General features: G+C 38.6%; 2 protein-coding genes across 2 annotated transcripts; one reads left to right on the top strand and one right to left on the bottom strand.

The window, feature by feature from the left end:
• Window positions 1-1,818: 1,818 nt before the first annotated feature.
• LOC135482054 (uncharacterized) lies at window positions 1,819-6,815 on the top strand. The gene is made up of 4 exons (XM_064761884.1): window positions 1,819-1,878; window positions 2,823-2,917; window positions 3,402-3,437; window positions 6,289-6,815. The coding sequence occupies exons 2-4, from the start codon at window positions 2,848-2,850 to the stop codon at window positions 6,567-6,569; spliced, it is 387 nt and encodes a 128-aa protein (XP_064617954.1). The 5' UTR covers window positions 1,819-1,878; window positions 2,823-2,847; the 3' UTR covers window positions 6,570-6,815.
• A 7,445-nt stretch (window positions 6,816-14,260) lies between these two features.
• On the bottom strand, window positions 14,261-19,575 carry LOC135461862 (cytochrome c oxidase subunit NDUFA4-like). Its single transcript, XM_064739124.1, has 4 exons — window positions 19,419-19,575; window positions 16,370-16,458; window positions 15,809-15,869; window positions 14,261-14,745 (listed from the first exon to the last, which is right to left on the bottom strand). Exons 1-4 carry the CDS (start codon window positions 19,458-19,460, stop codon window positions 14,680-14,682), a joined length of 258 nt encoding a protein of 85 aa, XP_064595194.1. The 5' UTR covers window positions 19,461-19,575; the 3' UTR covers window positions 14,261-14,679.
• Window positions 19,576-19,577: the final 2 nt, after the last annotated feature.

Below are 19,577 nucleotides of genomic sequence, written 5' to 3' on the forward strand. Positions count from 1 at the left end.
TAAATCGCATGATCCAGACATAGTATAGGCATTGAATTTGACGCTGTTTATAAGGTACAGTGCATTACTGGCATCCTATAGCAGAATTTGTGTTCTACAAATCAAGAGAAATGTATACGAGATGGTTGTAAACACTTGAAAGAAAATACATATGGAAGAATTGCAGAAGTTTTGCGATTCCAATGGGAACGGAAGACTGGGGCTAGACTACAGTGCAACACTAAAACACAGCAAAAAACGAAAGGCGCTACCGCCGTATTCCTAGAGACAGTTCTCGTCTACCTGGTATATACAGTAGAAGCCGACGCAGCGAAACTTGGATTCGAACTCACATCCTCCATAACAAATGACATGACTGTGGCAGCGGGCCAGTGCTTTAACCGTTTCGTCGAGCGAGGACACTTTGTATACATTTCAGTCATCAATCCTAAAACAGTTCAAACCCATATTAAGGTAATACACCTTCATGACCAACAAACTGAAGAAAAAACTCCCAGTGTGTTTTATATATAAACTGCCATTGCTTTGTGACGTCCATTCCTGAATCCCAGACTGTTTACATGTAACAGCTATATCCCAAATATATACGTTTCCAGACCTGCAGAAGTTCATCAGCAATCAATATGTCTAGATGACACAGCGGTCACATCGCAGATATGACAAAGGTATTGTTGTTGTTCATGCATTTCTCTTAACATAATACAGATCTAACCATTTACGACGTGTTTATGTGCCTTATTCGGAATATCGTGAAACTGGGGCAAAGTGGTTTGTGGAATGAGCACAAAGATAAGGTTTCGATCCAGTTGTCAACTATGCAGAGCTATATTGTGTAACCAGACGTCATAGGTGTAAAGAGGTCATTGCTATTGATAGATTTCTTACACGATCTGTTAACACCGTTTCTCTGTTATGATCAAACACATAAAGTGTATAGAGATAGATCAAGATCAAAGGAGGTTGAGTGGTGGGGTGAGTGTGCGTTTGGGAACTCGTGGTACACACAGGATCTTGGAAGTTCGGTAAATGTTTTTCATCGATGTGTCAAGAAATTACTGAAAGAAAAGTTTAAAGATCGCAAACCTTAATGCTACTGAGAACAAAATGCATTTCTTTTTACCTGTGTTAGTTCAATGATGCAATGATCAATAATCAGACACAGGATGATTTACCTCCATAGTTAAACAAGCAGTTTGCATACAGATTCACCTTTTAATAAGCTTACTATTCTTCAGTTATATTACGTGAACCTTTTTTCTCAAACTCAGCAGTAAAACAAATCTGTAGAAAGTTGACCTTTCTGTGCAATGACAATGGATAGCGTGATCCCACTGAACACCTTCGCCACGCCGAGCAATTATAATAGTCAATGTATAAATTTTAGTAAATAAAACAGACAAAAGAATAATTTACATTGGGGCAGCTTGTCGATTAGCCTCGGCATACCTGTCTTAAGAGTAAGTACAACGTGGATAACGATTTGTCCCACAATATATGGTATTTACGTATTCCTGCCTTCGGAGAGGACAATGGCGTAGGGCTTGCTGAATAACAACGGACTCCCCACCCTGACACCCGTCTTTTGTCCCCCACCCACAGGTGTGTATGTTTCTCTCGTCTCATTGAAAAATGATGATCACAAGGGAGTGGTTGACTTGCACTCTTAATTGATTGGAGAACTTTGGCAGATGAATTTAAAACAAGCCTAACCCTTACTCTGTAAAACTACATCTGATTGGCTGATGTACACGCCCACGTGACTTGAAAGATTCTGAACTGGTGAGAGAATCGGTATACACCATCTCTTTCCAGATCGGGATATCTTGATAAAGCACACCAGCACGGTGACCTCAGTCCGATAAATTGCAGTGTCCTCAGGTAAGTTTGTTTGTATAAATGAAGTCGTCATCAAAAACAATAATGTTGATTTATAATAATGAACGCCATTCTGATTTTAAGTTTTTTAAAAATTTTCAGCATAAATTCAGTTTTACTAAGTGTACCACTAGCCTTTCATTTGACGAAGCGGCGCGTGTAACTGTTCCAGAAGATTTTCATCTCACCGACTAATTCACTTTGAAGATACGTTCTTCAATCTCTCCTCACAACAAGTCCCAGTTTGTCGGGGTGGTGGCAGTGAACAATGTCATCCGATACACACCCAGGCCACCTAAAGATATATACATACATATATATCTCGGTTTTCCGGCTCGCAGTTCTACGTGCCCTTTTCCTTGTGATCCTACGACTGACGAGAGACCGCCAAGGAAACATCTGAAGTAGAATTAAAAGTAAGATTCCTTTCGTCTGCCTCCGCAAAGAACAGGCCCCAAGATCTCGCGCATTTGTCCAGTGAGGAATTCCAAGCTTCTCATACTTACGACAAAAAAATCAAGAGTTTTTGTTGCAAAGAAAATTGAAAGACTTTGTGCGTTACTGTCCAAGGACTCATATACTCAAATGGTTATAACTAACTACCGTTATGCGTGTTTAGGTTGCTGCGAATGTGCATCGTGAGACAAACTGGGGCCTGTTTTTGAGGAGATTCTACTATTCATTGCAACGATAAAAAATTATTTAATTTTTGTTTCACCTCTAGCAGTATGCTTTTTTTTCTTATTTCGCGGGTTCTATATTTTGTCTAAAATGAGAATACCATATAAATATACTATCAAATACTGCAGTAATATTAATTATTAAATTATGAAGTTTTTATAAGTTACAAGCACAAATACCAGAAAAAAATAAATAGTTTAAAATATTTTAAGTAAATAATAATATTTTATTACTCAAAACACTGTACTTTTATTTCTTGTTGCCAGGAATTCCAGTTTTCAAGGAAAGGTCATGGCGTCTGTGTCGATTGGCAGCTTGTCTGCGCTGGCTCTGGTTCTCATCATTGTTTGCGCCTGGACCGGTAAGTATTTATGAGATACCTATGGCCGTTATCAACGCAAATTTCTATGTACTGACACAGCCGATATACCATTTCAACACACACATGTATAGTCCTCAGTGCCATCTGTATTACATTCTGAATTATTAGAAAATGTCTGTCAACATGGCCAGCGGGCAAAAACGACTTGAAAATAGCGGTTTACCGCCATGGATGTTTAATTATGCCACACAGTGGCCAAAGCCAATATACATGTACGTGTGTATTTATTATGTACAGCTGTTGTGCGAAAACCCTTTCAGTAGTTTTTACAGGAATGTTTTTCTTGTCTAATTGATGATATTATCTAGATGACATTTCATTGTGGGTCTTCAATACGAAAACGTCATATCTACAATAGATTTAGATAATAGATTTAGACAACTCTTCCTAGGGACGGATTGTTGTGTTAGATGATTTCTCTGTATAACTATACTTACATGTCTCTTCGTCTTTTCGTTTTCAGCTCCAGCGAATGCAAACTATTGTTTCCCAATGAGATGTAAGTACAAAGTAATATATTCACGCGAAGTCATCCTATCTGGGATATATCAGGTTCAGAGACGTTCATAACGCTCTTCTATCGGTCTCACTGGTCCTATTCATGCTCATATTCCCGCCTCATACGCCACGCTTAATCCCATGTTTCTGTCACATACGCCACGCTTAATCCCATGTTCCTATCATATATGTTACGCTTAATCCCATGTTTCTGTCACGTACATCACGTTTAATCCCATGTTCCTGTCAGATATGTTACGTTCAATTAGATGTTCCCGTCTCGCGCGTCACGTTCCATCCTCCAATTCTGTTTCATGTGTCACGTTCAATCCCATGGTTTTGTCTCATGCGTCACGTTCAATCCTATGTTTCGGTCTCATGCGTCACGTCCAATCACATGTTCCCGTCTCATGCGTCACGTTCAATCCCATGTTCCCGTCTCATATGCCACGTTAGTTCCATGTTCCAGTCACATGCGTGTGCTAACGCAGCACAATAACCCAAAAGCCTTTCACCTATGCGATCGCTATGAGTTGTAAGTACAGCTCATGCTGGCTTCCTCTCCGGCCGTACTTCGATAGGTCTGCCATGCAGAAACTTGCGGATAGTCGTGCGTTTCCCCCAGTCTTAGTCCCAGGTTCTTGTCTAATACATCACGTTTACTCTAATGTTCCTGTCTCAAACGTCGCATTTACTCTCATGTTCCTGTCTCAAACGTCGCATTTACTCTCATGTTCCTGTCTCAAACGTCGCATTTACTCTCATGTTCCTGTCTCAAACGTCGCATTTACTCTCATGTTCCGGTCTCAAACGCCGCATTTACTCTCATCTTCCTGTCTCAAATGTCACGTTTAATCTCATTTTCCCGTCTCACACTTCACGCTTATTATCACTCTCGTGTTTTTGTCTTGTAGATCGTTTACTCTCATGATCTTGCCTTATACTTTACATATACTGTCTCAAACTTCACGTTTACTCCCGTCCTATTGTCCATACTTTGATCACTTTTGCTCTCTAACTCTTGTCATATACTTCACTTTTACTTCCATGATCCTGTCTTATCCTTTATTCGGATTTTCTTGCCTTATGCTTCCCGTTTACCCCATGTTCTTGCCTTATGCTTCCCGTTTACTCCCATGTTCTTGCCTTATGCTTCCCGTTTACCCCATGTTCTTGCCTTATGCTTCCCGTTTACTCCCATGTTCTTGTACCCACTTCATGTTTTTTCCCATGTTCTTTTGCCATATTTCACGTTTACTTGCATGCTCTAACCTCTTGCCTTCTGCGCCTACCTCCATCTTTTGTCGATCTTGCACTACTCACTTTGTCTTAGTTGCTCGTAACGTTGAGTGGGCTTCGTACAAGTGGACCCTACTAGCTAGCAAAATTCCCTTTAATCAGTGATACGTAACAACATAAGTTCTACACATAGATATGTCGACAGTTCATATTCTGGCAAGGAAAATGAAGTTAGAACACTTTTTTAAATTCATAATGTTGAACTGCATAAGTTCGGTTTTGACGGCAAAAACTCATGGGTGACGTCATATTTAAAAAAAAAACCATCGGAATGCTGCATAGTTACCGAAACTGCTGTAGAGTTTACTGTAAACATTATTTCTGACGCTGGCATATTTGAAATTGTTTACATGGTTTAGTACAATATAACATTAGTAAATGAATTATGGTTTTAGAGTTAGATGTTAGGAAATTCTCTTATGAAAACAATGCAGTCTGTTCGCAAAGACAGTAGTCTAGGGTGTGTTAACCGCTTTTTAACCCAGTTTATTCTAACCGCATGTTGTAACAACCGTTGTGAAACAAATTACTCTCCACGCCCAATTGTCCAGCATGCCGTTTGCTTTTCAACAATCATGACGTCACCCGAAGCAATGGGTTCTTGGCATTATGCATAAGAAAAAAAAGCGTTTTGACTGCATTTTCTTTGTACCAATATGGGCGTCCAACATAGCTTTTGGTGTCAGGTGTCAATAACGAAATGTAATTTGGTATCGAGTGTGGCTGATTTTACAGATATCTGAATATAGGCAAAGGGCTAAAAGAAACATATTATCACAGTCAAAAATCACGTTTCCTTTACTCTCATGTTGAGGTATACATCACATTTATTGTTATGCACAGGTCTTATTCATCACATTTACTTCTATGCATGGAGGGGGGGGGGGGGGTCTGGGGGTGAAGGCTTTTATTTGTCTGTCCACCTGTCTGTGTTTGTGACTTTTCTATCGGTAGGGTGCATGGGTCATGGGTCTGATGTACCTTTGTTTTTTTTTTCTGCAGTCTTTTCTGCATTAATGTTTTTGGCAGTAATTAATTGTATAGAAATCATCCTGCACAAAGCACCTACATAGTTCTGCTCGACTTTAGTCAGTTATCTTACTTTCTATATGTATTGGGATCAAACGATTGGGTAGAGAAACCTAAAGAAAAGTTGTCTTTCTATACTGGAGTAAAACATTAAATCATATATTTTTAATTAAGAGTTACTATGACACAAATTATATTTATTTATTTATTTATTTGATTGATGTTTTACGCCGTACTCAAGAATATTTCACTTATACGACGGCGGCCAGCATTATAGTGGGTGGAAACCAGGCACAGCTTGGGGGGAACCCACGACCATCCGCAGGTTTTTGGCAGACCTTCCCACTTACGGCCGGAGAGGAAGCCAGCATAAGCTGGACTTGAACTCACAGCGACCGCATTATTTTATTCATACACGACAGTGTATATTTGATTGATTTAGTAATTGTGTACACATGTTGACCGAATCAGCGATGTCACGTGATATTTTGGACCCACATAAGTATTGACATTTTATTCTACAGGTGACAACGGGACTCTGAAATCCGACAGGTGTAAAGCAGGTATGGACATGGACGAATGCTACAACAAGGTCTCGAAAGGCACCTTCAATGTGCCGTTCAGAGAACCTCCAGTATTCCACTACGGCCTGAGTCACGTAGATATAGAGGTTGGACCGGCACAGAGGACCTTGACAAGCATCGTAGAGATCACTAGCACAGACTTCGCTATCCGTTGGGAATGTGAAAAACCAGCATTTTGCTATGGCACTGACATTAACTGGTTCGCATGTGGACTTGTGTAATAAATACAGTCGATGCATGGAAGGAAAAAAAAAACACTTATAATCTACAAATCCAAATGTCTACGTTTTCCGCTCTGGTTTGGCCTTGAGAGATACTGAGGCAAATAAAATATATAACGGTACTGTAAAAAACCGAATATTCTCCAAAAATAATCAAGTTACTGAATTTCAAATGATTTTCGTTTATTTCTGCAATGAACTGTCTGCATGAAATTCCTCGATGTAAATAAAACAGTTTAAACTTCATCCGAGTTCTTGTTTATTTCCTCAGCTTATGTGTTTCGTACATGCTAATGAAAAGTCTAAATATTGGGAAACGTGCAACTGGTCACTTTTCAATCATAATTCGTAACAAAAGTCAAACATCACAGGAAGAAAGACAGATTTGGAAATCAGAAGGTCGAATTGTGCGTCATGTGGGTAGTATACTAAGTACATTCAAATTTATCAATATTTATTCACTTGATAAATATTATAATCAGCCAGTTTCTACAACATTCAAAATATTAAAACGGATTCTGCGAATAAGACCTTGACGAGTTTGTTTCACCCGAGTTGATCTAGACTTTAGGACTATAGAGAGAAGCTCCGTATTTTGCAATTATTAACCTGACGAGAACTCTCTTCAGAATGACACATTTTATGGGTCTACATTTAAAAAATATTACCATACCATTTGTATCTTTCTTTTTGTATTACGATTTTTTGCCTAATTTAGTGATCAAAGATAGCCGCCAAGCTGTGTCACCTACATTACTCTTTCAGTCTTTCAGGTAAAGTAAATAGCTACATCTAAATGTATTTACACAATATATTACAGTTTCTTAGAGCTCTAAGTGGCTTAATTTCAGGTATTATAGAATAATAATAAACGTATTAAGTCAGGGTTAATGACGAAATGTGCCACAAACTGACTGACAAATCACACAAGGTAATATTTGTTATAAAAGCTATTAAAGCATTTGTAATTAATGTAACATTATTTACAAACAAAGTAACATTCGACGTGCAAGGTGTGGCGAGGTGATGTGACGCCAGTTGATTCGCGTTCCTTTTTTTACCTAAAGTTTCCATTTTAAGGCTTGACAGGTTAGCCCTGAAGATTATCAATTTGGGGTACCCTACTGACAAAGTTGGTTAACAGCAGGCATACTTGTTTTTGCGCTATTGTAATAACATCTAAGGTGAACGAAATAAATAATACGCAAAGTTACCAACACTTCCCATTCTTGTATATACGTCCACTTCATTTTAAGCTAAACAGTTCTGCCCACCCACAGGGTCCGGGTGATGAAACATGTACATAGCACTGACAGAGTAGTGCAAATGACTTGACATCAATGTTCTTGTAAAAGCCACACGAGTAGAAAGTTCAGGACCATGGTTAATGGAATATACACGTTCATGAACAAATAGATTTTACCGCTTTCACTGTTCGTACATGGGGTCTGGATGACAATAAGTTCTCGGTGAACGCAGTCTATTTTTTCTGGAAGTCAACTTTCCCCCACCAATATGGCGTATATTATCCACAGTATAGATCACCCGCGGGAAAGTTTGTCAGTAACTTGCCCAAGGACGATGATTTACCCTCGGGCACTTCGGTTTTCTCTACACATAAAACTGATCACATTCGCGGAAATGAAAAATTCTTGATCATGGCGTTAAACAACGAACAAATAAATAAATAAAAACAGGGAATGCAGAAAATGAAATCAAGACGTACAAGTACATATGTCCCCGGTTATGACGTCACTTCTTCAATATGTCTACATATATAACGGTTTCAGGAAATTAAAACAATAAGATAAAGTATGTCAAATGAATTCCACATTGTCCATGAAAAGGGGGTCAATTTCCATTTTAGAATTTTCCGGCAAGTAAAATTCTTTGAAATATTGTCCTTTTCTGATAGCATTATTGTCAATGACTCTACTTCCGGTTTTTCAGCTTAATACACAATGGCTTCTAGACTCCTCCATTAAAAAGGAATATATATATAGCATTAGACATCTAACACGTATACGTCTGCTTCATTGGTTGTTTTCTGAGGCTTTAATGTTCCTGTTTTTCTATTTCAGGCCAACAGTCAGGATGAATGGTGTGGTTAAGCTGGTGTTTGCAGCCGTGGTGCTCGCCGTCGCGATCTACTGCGGTAAGGTTGAAATTTGGAAAGAATTTGGGCGGAGTTTGCATGGCGACAGCCTGATTCCCGGCGGTGACGTTCACTTTTTCACGTGACGACGTCGATTTACGATAGAATGGATCTAACTAAACTTTATTATGGATGAAAATGATTACCTTAAGGTTAAGAACTAGAAGGAATGGCCTTATTATAACAAACAAAGCAAAGCTCATATGAAACAATGAAATACATACAGAACGAGACTGATATTAGAGTCCTAAGACATTTAAGGAACCAGCCGGCGATGTAAAAGATAAGAAACAAACAGAATCAGTGCAGTGTTTATACCTATATCTAGTTCTTCAGACGAAGGTCTACCCGTCTGTCAATCTGTCGAATTCATTGCCATCAACAAAACTTTGTCCTGGCAAGAATTTATTATATAAATGTAATATACCAGGGAGATACAATCTAGTATAGGGTCATGAAAGCATAATTGGTGATCAACATTCCTCATTATGTTCTTGATCAGAAATGTGTGTTTAATGCTCTTTTATCAAATATGTTTCAGGAGTGGAAGGTGTGTGCTTCCCAACGGGTGCAACTGATTACAAATGTAAGTATTTTACCCATGCTGACTTCATATGGAGAAAAACGTAGAACATACCTTAAAAGCATTATTAATTGGCTTCTAAGATAACTTCAAGGTGAATTTTGTGGAAAACGCTGTTTAAGAATTTCTAACAAAACCTTAGTGTTTTTGTCGAGGGGACATTGTAGTAGCGTTTATAAAATTTATCAGTTCCTGTGAAGTCATGGACCCTAGCAGTTCAAACCCAAGTCAGGCACGTGAAAAATTGTTAAACGTGGGTAATCTTGATCTGTCCTCTCTTAGAGTTTCGTCTTAAAGTGTAATGCATCCAGGACAAAACATTCAGCATTATATCTATTTGGGAAGGTTTCATCGAAATAGTAGTCACTGCAATATAAGTGGAACACGATTGATTGCATGCGAGTGTACGTATTAAATACGTTAACATCATTTTCCTTTTATATCATAAGGAGCATGGTATAACGAAGTACTTTTCCTCACCCAAGTGTGACTCGTGTCCAAACTAAACTGTCCATAAAGCGTTAATGACCGTTACTTATTTGGTTTGTGCCGTACTCAAGAATATTTCACTTATTCGATAACGGTGCCCCAGATTACTGTAGGCCAGAAAGGTTCCACACAGTTGAAAATCCAGGTTAGCCTTAAAATTTATTTGCAAGATATCGCCGAAGGAATTTACAGACATGTTAGCGACACGATGACTGTATAAGCATATATGTGTCCATTTTATTAACATTTTGTATAGTCAAATGGAAGTTCAATGAATATAAATTTGAAGCCAGATTACAGGTGTCAAAGAAGCGTAGGTATAAACGTTGGCCTACACGCGTTTACACTGCTGTTTAAGCGTTTAGGCCTTTCGTTCGTTTAGGCCCTTCGGGGGTTGCTCATTTATTTTGTGCAAACCTTATTTTGTACACGATATCAGTCTTATTAGTACATGCATGTATTAAGAGACAATAAACTTTCTATTCTCCATGAAGAACTGATGATGGGCTGCATTTTCCATTTAAATTGTTAAGAACGACGTAAAACCCCAAGCATGCATACATATACACATTTTCGTCAGTCTAAAGGATTAATAACTTTCCAATAACGAATTTATCCGTAATCTGGAAAGGATTAATCTCTTAGAACGACGAAAACTTAGAGATGGGATTTAACGGTTGTCTTGAGGGTACATTTACTAAGATTGATTAATATATACTCTGCTGCAAGGGGTTTAGTGAAAACCTATATGTATCATGACCACGAAATCATAAGCCATTTACCACCTGATCTGTAACCGTTTTGTTTTTTTAAGGTGAACACATCGTGATCACAAGTAAATTTTGCGACAAAGGCAAACCCATGGATCCTTGTTTCAACCGATTCAGGTACAACAACTTTACCCTGAACTTTTTCGAGACCCCAACGGTGATGGTTGGTTTGGAATCTTGGGATTTGGTTAACACCGCCGGAGCCCGCCTGGACCTCGACGTCGTGGACGTCACCACGAAGAACGCCACTATAAGAATTCTATCTTGGAGTGACAGTCACTCGTTTAGTGCCCGTACAGTTCTATTCGCTTGTGGTTACGTTTACTAAATCTCTGATGATACTCTTTCGATGTCCTCTTTATCACCCCCGCCAAACCATTTGGCGCATTGACATTGTATTTAAACAAGTTGTACAGAACGAATATCTGCCTTGCTGTTGGTTTTCAATTCAGGGCTCGATAACACAAAGTAAATATATTGTGTTCTTTGTCTGTAATTTCTTAAAAATGTACACCAAAACTTTGTCGCATCAGAAAATAAACTGTTAAAACTACACAAACTTTCTCGTTACTTTGTCCATCGGATCATGCGCCAATTTGTCGGGTAGCCTGTAAACAACTTCGTCTAAAAGCATGAACGGAGAGCACTACCGGAGAGTTTCTATCTGAGTGATATCCCAAGATCTGTATGATCACCTTACAGAGTATCGATAAACCCTTCGTAACATCGTCGAGGTTGTGTATAATTAAACAATGAGCAAAAATACAAATGCACAAAGCAAAAATGCTATGTGGAACATACCTTGCGTCTTTTCATCAACATTGAAAACTGTTGACTGCTTCTCTTTCCAATATTCCGTCCTATTTTCGTACTTCATGTACATTTTTTTAATTCTTGGTGGTTTGTGTTATACTTCGTTTTGGGAAATGGCTTTGCCATTATTGACCTGGAACGTCCTTATTGGTTTCCGGCTGGTGCACAAATGCCTATTTCGACGCATAGATTTATATTTTTGCTGAAGATACTTCTCCCTGCCAGATTCGCACAGTGGCCTTCAACCAGTTTCACAAGCCTTCGTCTGGTTATGTTTATGGTTATGGTTAAGGTAGGGAAAATGACGGCCTCAGCAGTTCCCGCTTTCCGAACTAAACCCTCTGGGCCGATTGCATAGAAGTGGAATAAGGGAAGTATAGCTTATTCCAGGTAAAAGTGCGCGCTTATACCACAGTTGGTAGGCATAACGCTGGCGTACGCACAACTGTGGTATATATTAACATTTATGCCTATCTGGAGTATGCACTGGAATGCTTCGCAATGGAATTGTTTGCTCTGCGGCCAGAGTTGCTTGTGTAAGTTATATATACCTGGGTGTACATGTAAGGAGTGGAATAATGCTGACAATACTTGTGTCCTATTGAATTGATACTACATGGCTCCAAATGATGGTAAGATAATTCTTTTCTTGAATGAATTGAAAAACCAATTTAAGGTTAACCCTGTGGTTTCTTTGGTCTTGCAGGTTGTGAAAACACATGCGAGCCATGAGTTTATTTATTGGATTATTGCTTAAAACCATATTCAAGAGCATTTCACCTGGAATATGATAGCCTATCAGTTTTATGGATTCAGGAAACTGGAGTGTCTAGGGACAACCAATCGTCTTTGTTTACACGGATGTAATCTCTCGTGTATGACATATACCTGTAGACTTGCATACCATATTGGCGGAAGACAAGACGCCTTCACCAAGCTTTAGACGGTGTATACGGTCACTTTTTGTCATCAAAATCTCACGAACATGCAGTGGTAGAAGAGACTCTACAAATTCCCTGCCCAGGGTCAGGATTAAACTCTCACCCTGTATGTCTTAGTGATTGAAAGGCGTCTTAATAACTCGGCTAGATTGCCAACCCCCAGGTGGTCATTCACAAAAACCAGATGGGTGTATCAACAACATCTAATAAGGTATTTTTTTCACCACTTGCACTCCAATCCCACAGAATAAAACTACACCGTGGAAAAATCTGGTTCTTCGTCTAGTTATGCACTGAATAGTTACCGAAACCCTTCGTTACTTGTATGTCGACATTAACAACATTTGCTTGATTTATGCCGTCACTGATGTTACGATTATGAATGGAGAGAATTCCGCATAGCAGCAAGAGAACAACCTAGATCTGAAATCTTTTTCATTCTTCCCAGCTCAGCTTTCAGAAATGTGAGAGCCAAGTCCGGAACATGGCTAACCCATCTCAGAGCTAGAGAACAACCGTATCTCGTTAATTAATAATTACCGTGTCCAGTATAATTGGCACACTATAACAAGCATCAAAGGCCCCAAAAATCCGTTTCCCAGGAGAAAGCTAGAGCAATATACGAAGCCGTGTGTTTGCCATGCTGGGTATAGGTCAAGTCCTGGTTATGTCCATTGTGTAAGTCGTCTTTGGTGTCTTGGGCATGGTAGTTAACTGAGGCAATACTGTAGGCCGAATTGACGCAACTGGGATTAGTCTGGCACAAGAAGACATCGTCGAAAAACAAAAGCTATCTTTTTAATGTTAGCTGATAGCAATCCCCAAACTTAAGCCAGTTTTGAAAATCAGAACTTAAGACGTTGCGGAGCCAAAGTGAAATGTACGGCTTGGATAATCAGGAGCATTTTCAAAGCCAGCCATAAGGCTAATGTGGGACGAATGCTGATGAGTTAACTTTTCAACACCTCTTTAGTCTATATATGTTGAAAAGCTGATGGTTTCTTTACTGCATATATTCCAGATTACTTAATCTACAGACCTAAAACAGTTTGTACTTTGAGAAAGTACGATACATTGGCCACAGCATGCAGGGATTTAGTTAATCGGTAAAGTATGCTTATCAGCCCGCAATCTGTGCTCCAATCCAACTCCAGCTTTAAGTTAAAGCTGGAGTTAACCAAAATCTGGGGTTGTATTAGAGCAGGAATGGCCGATTAACTTTCTTGTTTAATACTTGACATGGTCTACCAGGGAATTATTATTTTGGAATGAAGTCCAAGAACGTCAGAGCCTGAAGACCTACATGTATTTATAAGACTGTGGCCATATACTTATGCCATTGCAGTCTTTTATGGCTTTAGGAGACTTTTAGGTTATCCACCGGACTTTGGCAAGTTACTGAAGAACTTCTCCATATGGGAGATACAAATCTGCATGCTGGAAGTACTCTTCAATGAACATTAGGCTGCACAGGCCTGGCCATGAGAAAACTGCTGACAAACTGTCGTCCTTTATCCTTCTTACCATTTTTTGTACGCATTAGGCAAGTATTTATTTACTTATTTGATTGGTGTTTTACACCGTACTCAAGAATAATTCAATTATGCAATTATGGTGGGAAAAAGCCAGGCAGAGCCTGGGGGAAACCTACGACCATCCGCGGGTTGCTGCCAGACCTATCCACATACGGCTGGAGAGGAAGCCAGCATGAGCTGGACTTGAACTCACCGCGACCCATTTAGGCAAGTAACTGGAATGTTTAAGTATACTAGGATACAAATAACCTATTTTATGGCAAGGTTTCACTCAGATTTCATGGCCAGCTCAGCTGAATTAATGACCTGACGATCGTAATCTGTCCCTATAAGCAGGGGATGAATGTGTAAATTCCGTGTCCAGGGATGGTTTAAAAGTCAAAAAACACAGAAATGCAGTCGTGGTTTGGTTTGGAAATGCATGAAATAACACTTTATTACATCCTCAGCAGTCATGTATTAACTGGCAAATTCTTAATGAAATGTTATTCCAGGTCAGTTACAGAGGAAAACAGCACTAATATTAACTCCACCCATCCTTCTTTCAAATTTAATAGACACACTGGGACAGAATGTGGCTAAAAAACTGGAGACCAGACCTTACACACACCATGTTAGAAGAGCTTTCACAGAGACAATATGGACAAATGATGGAAAATTGACCAAATTAACCAAAACTTTGCCACTAAAAATTCTGGACTAATGTAGCGGCGTATATGGCAACCATTATTCAAACTGACACAACAGGACCTATATACAGCATTTTTCCAAGCTCTATATTAAGAGATATACATGTACACAAATTTCCTAGTTAATTCTGTTCCTTAATCCAGCTGTGGTCTTTCCTTGGGGAAGGTTTCCTTGGAATAGTCCCTGATAGGCGAGTAGAACTGTAAGCAAAAACAAAACATTCAGTCTTCTTAATAACTTGATCGGTTTGGGTACGATGTACGTTATGAACATTTCACTTCATTCACTTTCTGTGTTGGAGGAAACCGGAATGCCTCTCATAAAGATTTCCCATATGCCACTCGTGGTGCTCAGATTTTTACTCAAAACGCAATCTCAACATGTATGCCAAATCATTGTAATACAAGTGCTTTTGAACAACTTCTTGCAATACCACTTTAATACAGTAGCTCCATGGGATGCTGTCTGAAGAACAGTAGAGGCAGGTGACATCACAAAAAATTTCTTAAATATGTTTATGCCTGTTTGTGGTTTCACTTAGTACTAAAATATAGTTCATTTATATGACCCAGTGCTCTTGTTAACTTTTGTTCCTGATGGTTTTTTCCTCATCCATTTCAAACTAGCATGTAAAGCGAATAAGTAAAACAGTAAGTTGTTTAACTCTAGTTTTATTTTAAAATGTTTTAAATGCCATTAAAGAGCTTTGCCAGAGTTTCTATGTACCTGCAACACCCCCTCCCCAACCACCACCAAAAAAAAAACATGAAACAAATGATTTTTAGCTATTATATGTAATTGTCCTGATTTACTAATAAATTATTATTTATATGAAGGTCAAAGGTTGTTTCCTTCACTGATAAATGTGTTATTTCACTCAAGTTAGATATCACTTCTGTTATTACATTTTGATATTTCACACCCAGACACCATGATGTCAAACTAGAACCAAGTTATAATTTAAAATGTTAAACCCTTCTAAAGAACAAAAAAATCTGACAGACTGCCAAGATGAGGTGTAAATCTTTAGTGCGTCTGGCACAAGCAGGAAACTAATAAAGAAAACTCAGTTCCGGACTACTTGACAACGCTTACACAGCCACCTTTCCAGGTCTGACATTATTGTAACTTTACAGCACTTACTGGCACGTGTCTTTTTTGATCTTTCATGTCACAAACTGGTTATGACACTATAACAATTGTGGCATCCCTTAAGTAAAAACATTTTAACACAACATTCAAACCCATAGACAATTCATTTACCTTATACTGATCAGTTGGCTTCATTTTCAGGTAAGGCAACTGGTTGCTTTTCTTATTCCAGCTGAAATAAAGGAAAATAAATCTATGCAAGAAAATGAACAGCACCTGTCTGGTGTATAAGTAAAGGTAGGAAACCATTGTACCTACATGTGTAGACCCTCATTTTAAGCCATAGTCATAGCAGTCAGAACAGGGGACATACATGTAATAAACAAAACACTGTTCTTTTCTTTATCTTTCAATATCATGGATCACTGGAAACTCCCTCTGAGGAATTCTTTTAAACAAAATTAAAAAAGCGAAGTGGTGACTGCTTTACATAAAATACCTTGAAATTGATATATTATTTATGATCAAATAAATGTTTTTCTTGATTTTATAATGTTGAATAAAGATGGCATTTAATTTGGTCGAAGGAAGAACACTTTGGGGAAGGCACAAAGAGAATAAGTCTAAAATTTCTACCGACACAATACTCAAACCTGGTATATACCGATTATAAAGAAGTCTATGTGGTTTAAAGAATCCAATTTAACACATGCAAAAGTTCTGATCACTAACCTGGTATCGGGGTTCCTTGTAGCTAACCGAAATAGATAACCAAAGGCTCCAATCATTCCCACACCAGTGCACACAAACAGCGGAATTAACTGATAATACAAAACAACTGATTACCAGATCCATATACTCACTCACAACAAAGTTAAGAACATTTTTCATTTCCAAAGGTTCACAAATAACGTTTGGGGTCAGTTTCATGAAGTATACTTAATGTTCTATAGCCCTTAGCTTCATGTAAGTACATTTCATATGTAGAACATACGTCGTCACTGAAGGCAAAAGGCTTATTTCAAATGAGCTTCATGAAAGCAGCCACTCCTATCTTTCAACAATGAGAAATAATTTGTTCACAGCTGCTGGAAAACCTAGCTAACAACAAGCAGTGTCTTGACAATCAAATTTCAGTCCTAGTGTAAATTTCAGAGGTGATAGTTGATATCCTGCATATGGTTTCATGAAGTATACTTAATGTTAAGCAGCACTTTCCAGAGCATACTTCCTATATCTCCAACTCCTGGTCATGGTGGCTGAGGGCTTACTTAGTGCGCTTCATGAAACTAGGGCCTGGTCACATGTATTGGCTATTGTCTTAATACTGACCATCAGGGGATCGGCTTATGGACACGAACTGTTTAAGACTGGAATAAACAGGAGCTGGCTACATACGAGTGGCCATACAGGGATTCATAGAGGTCAAAATTTTACAAATCAAAAGTAGCACGTCTTTATTTTCTCTGATTCATGCTGATATATAACTTACAAATATTTTTATTTCAGAGTTTTCATTTCATCTTTAAATACTATTTATTGAATACTACAGTTTTCTTTCAAATATACTTTTTCTTCTTTGTTTTCCGTGACAAAATGGTGTTTTCTTTACCTTAACCTTCTCTGCATTCCTTTTAATAATAAATATCCAGTTTCAGACTCCAAATATATGTTTGTAAAATCAATGTGTATGCTATGCCAGAATAGGTAAATTTGTGGAGATACACACAAGAACGTGGCGACTGCATGTGCCAGCTCTCATCTTTGATGTAATCTTTAAGTGACTTACACGGCTGGGCTAACAGGGGAGATAAACCGGCCAAAACAACTCCTAGTTTGTCCATTCATAGAAATAGGGCTGATAATAAACCAGTTTCGCATATCACGTTGTGTACTACTGTACAAATTAGCATGCATTTGAAGTTTGAGTCAAAGCTGATAAAACAGTAACATTTTCAAGTAACACTTTCTCATTAGTATTTTCAGTTTTGCCAAAATGTTAAAGTTAATGCAGTTGGGAATAACACTTACAATTAGAATTTCAATGAAACAGGTAGTTAATGTAGCAAACAAGCCACCGCTAAGTTCAGTCATGGGTTCTTGAGTGAAAATAAGAACCCAGACCCATGTTCTGTGTGATCTCACAACTGTGTTCCCTAAAAATTAGTTCACCAAGTCATGATCCACTGCTTTACCTTGGCCATGTAGGCTGTCAATGTAGCATTTGACGATTTACTAACATGCATGTGAAACATTCAGCACTGTCAGCTGTACTTGAATATGCAGTTACTCTGTCTGCTATGTTCCATGTAGGGGCACCCAAGCATATACAGGAAGTTGGGGTTAGAACCCTGGTGGTACATTGCCTTCGTGTACGTAAGTGTTGGGCGAATGGAGTGTTCTGAATTTAACAAAGTCTACAATCTACCACTACTTATGACTTATTTTATGATTTGTTTTTGTTTCTTTTGTGGCAACATCCATATGCGCCAGTAGTTTATTTAGATCACACTAAGCATTAGTCCATCTAATGTGCTATTTTAAATTTCTATCATTCATCCTAACACTTAGTCCATCACTGCCTCTCAAACAAGTGCCTCTCGCTGGGACCAATTTCAATGAAGTCCATGCTAACTGTACCAAAAAGTTCTTTCTTATGCCTTTTTTGATTGAATTAAACACTTGAAGTTGTTCTTGCAGACGGCAATTGAAATAAAATAGTTTTCTCAAGTATTTCAATACCAAGACTCAGTTGCATTCAAACCAAGAAGAAGGTCACATGACACTTAAAATGGCTTTTGGCGAGGCACTCAGTACAACCCAAGGTCTTGGTACCACCGAACCTCTAGCAGTCAATGTTACCACCACGCACTGAGTTAGTTTCATAGGCAAGGATAGTAAACTAAGAGATTCTACCACTGAGTTACAAATAAATGAGCACAGGAGGTGAGTTAGATTGCCATAATGGGAAGGAGGTGAGAGCCTGAAATCCATGCCATGATTGTTAAGAGGCAGCCATGGACTCAGTGTTACGATCAATGTCAGAATTTTAAAACAACACATTGAGTTGATCTAGATCAACTAAGTATGCATTATCCAGCACACGTCACAATTTAAGATTATCATGTGTAGGCGTAGAATCAGGAATTACGGTAATGCACGGTATACATTGAACAGGTTAGTGAAATTTTCCTGCCGGGTGACATACAAACATCCCCTACTCTGCCAGGGCCTACTCTGTGGTTTCTTAAAAAGATTCAAGTCTAATATTTCTGTTAACCCGAAATCTCAACCCTCAACACACCAATGATGTTAACCCTGAAAGACTCCAACTGCTTTTCTTATATTGGCCTAGCATCACTGGAATCTCGTAACTTCATTGAGTACAAAATTAACACTGTAAGTGTTGAGACTCCAATGACGCTAGGCCAATATAAGAAAAGGAGTAACGTCGGAGTCTTTTGGGGCTACGGCGATGTATGACTACTTTCAACTGCAACAAGATTTTGTGTTTTTTAACAAGTGACAACTTCAAAAAGTCATATCCTCGTATTTTAGATCTATAGCTTACATGTAGGTAACACCACGAAGTTGGTAAGTAATAATTATTAATAATTAATGAATAATGAAATAATAATTAAATGCTCTTGTTATAACATAGGCAAAAATTGATGAGAGGCTGTTGTTGTTGCAGTCATGCACCACGCTAAGGGTAAGGTCATACCACAGAAATGATTCTTTTGGGCAATTATTATCTGTACTTCTTAAAAGGTAGACATACTGAAGGGTTCGCCTTAATGCTTTGCATAGTTAGTCCCTTCATCTTGTACGAGTGGCCCTTGATGCGCCTTTACCAATACCGCGTCCAAGGTGACTTCTGGAGCGAATGGCTCACTACGCAGCGAACAGGTACCCGGATGAAAGCCTTTTCGGTAGAGGG

The sequence above is a fragment of the Liolophura sinensis genome, chromosome 1, assembly GCF_032854445.1.
Source record: "Liolophura sinensis isolate JHLJ2023 chromosome 1, CUHK_Ljap_v2, whole genome shotgun sequence".
NCBI classification, from domain to species: Eukaryota; Metazoa; Mollusca; class Polyplacophora; order Chitonida; family Chitonidae; genus Liolophura; species Liolophura sinensis.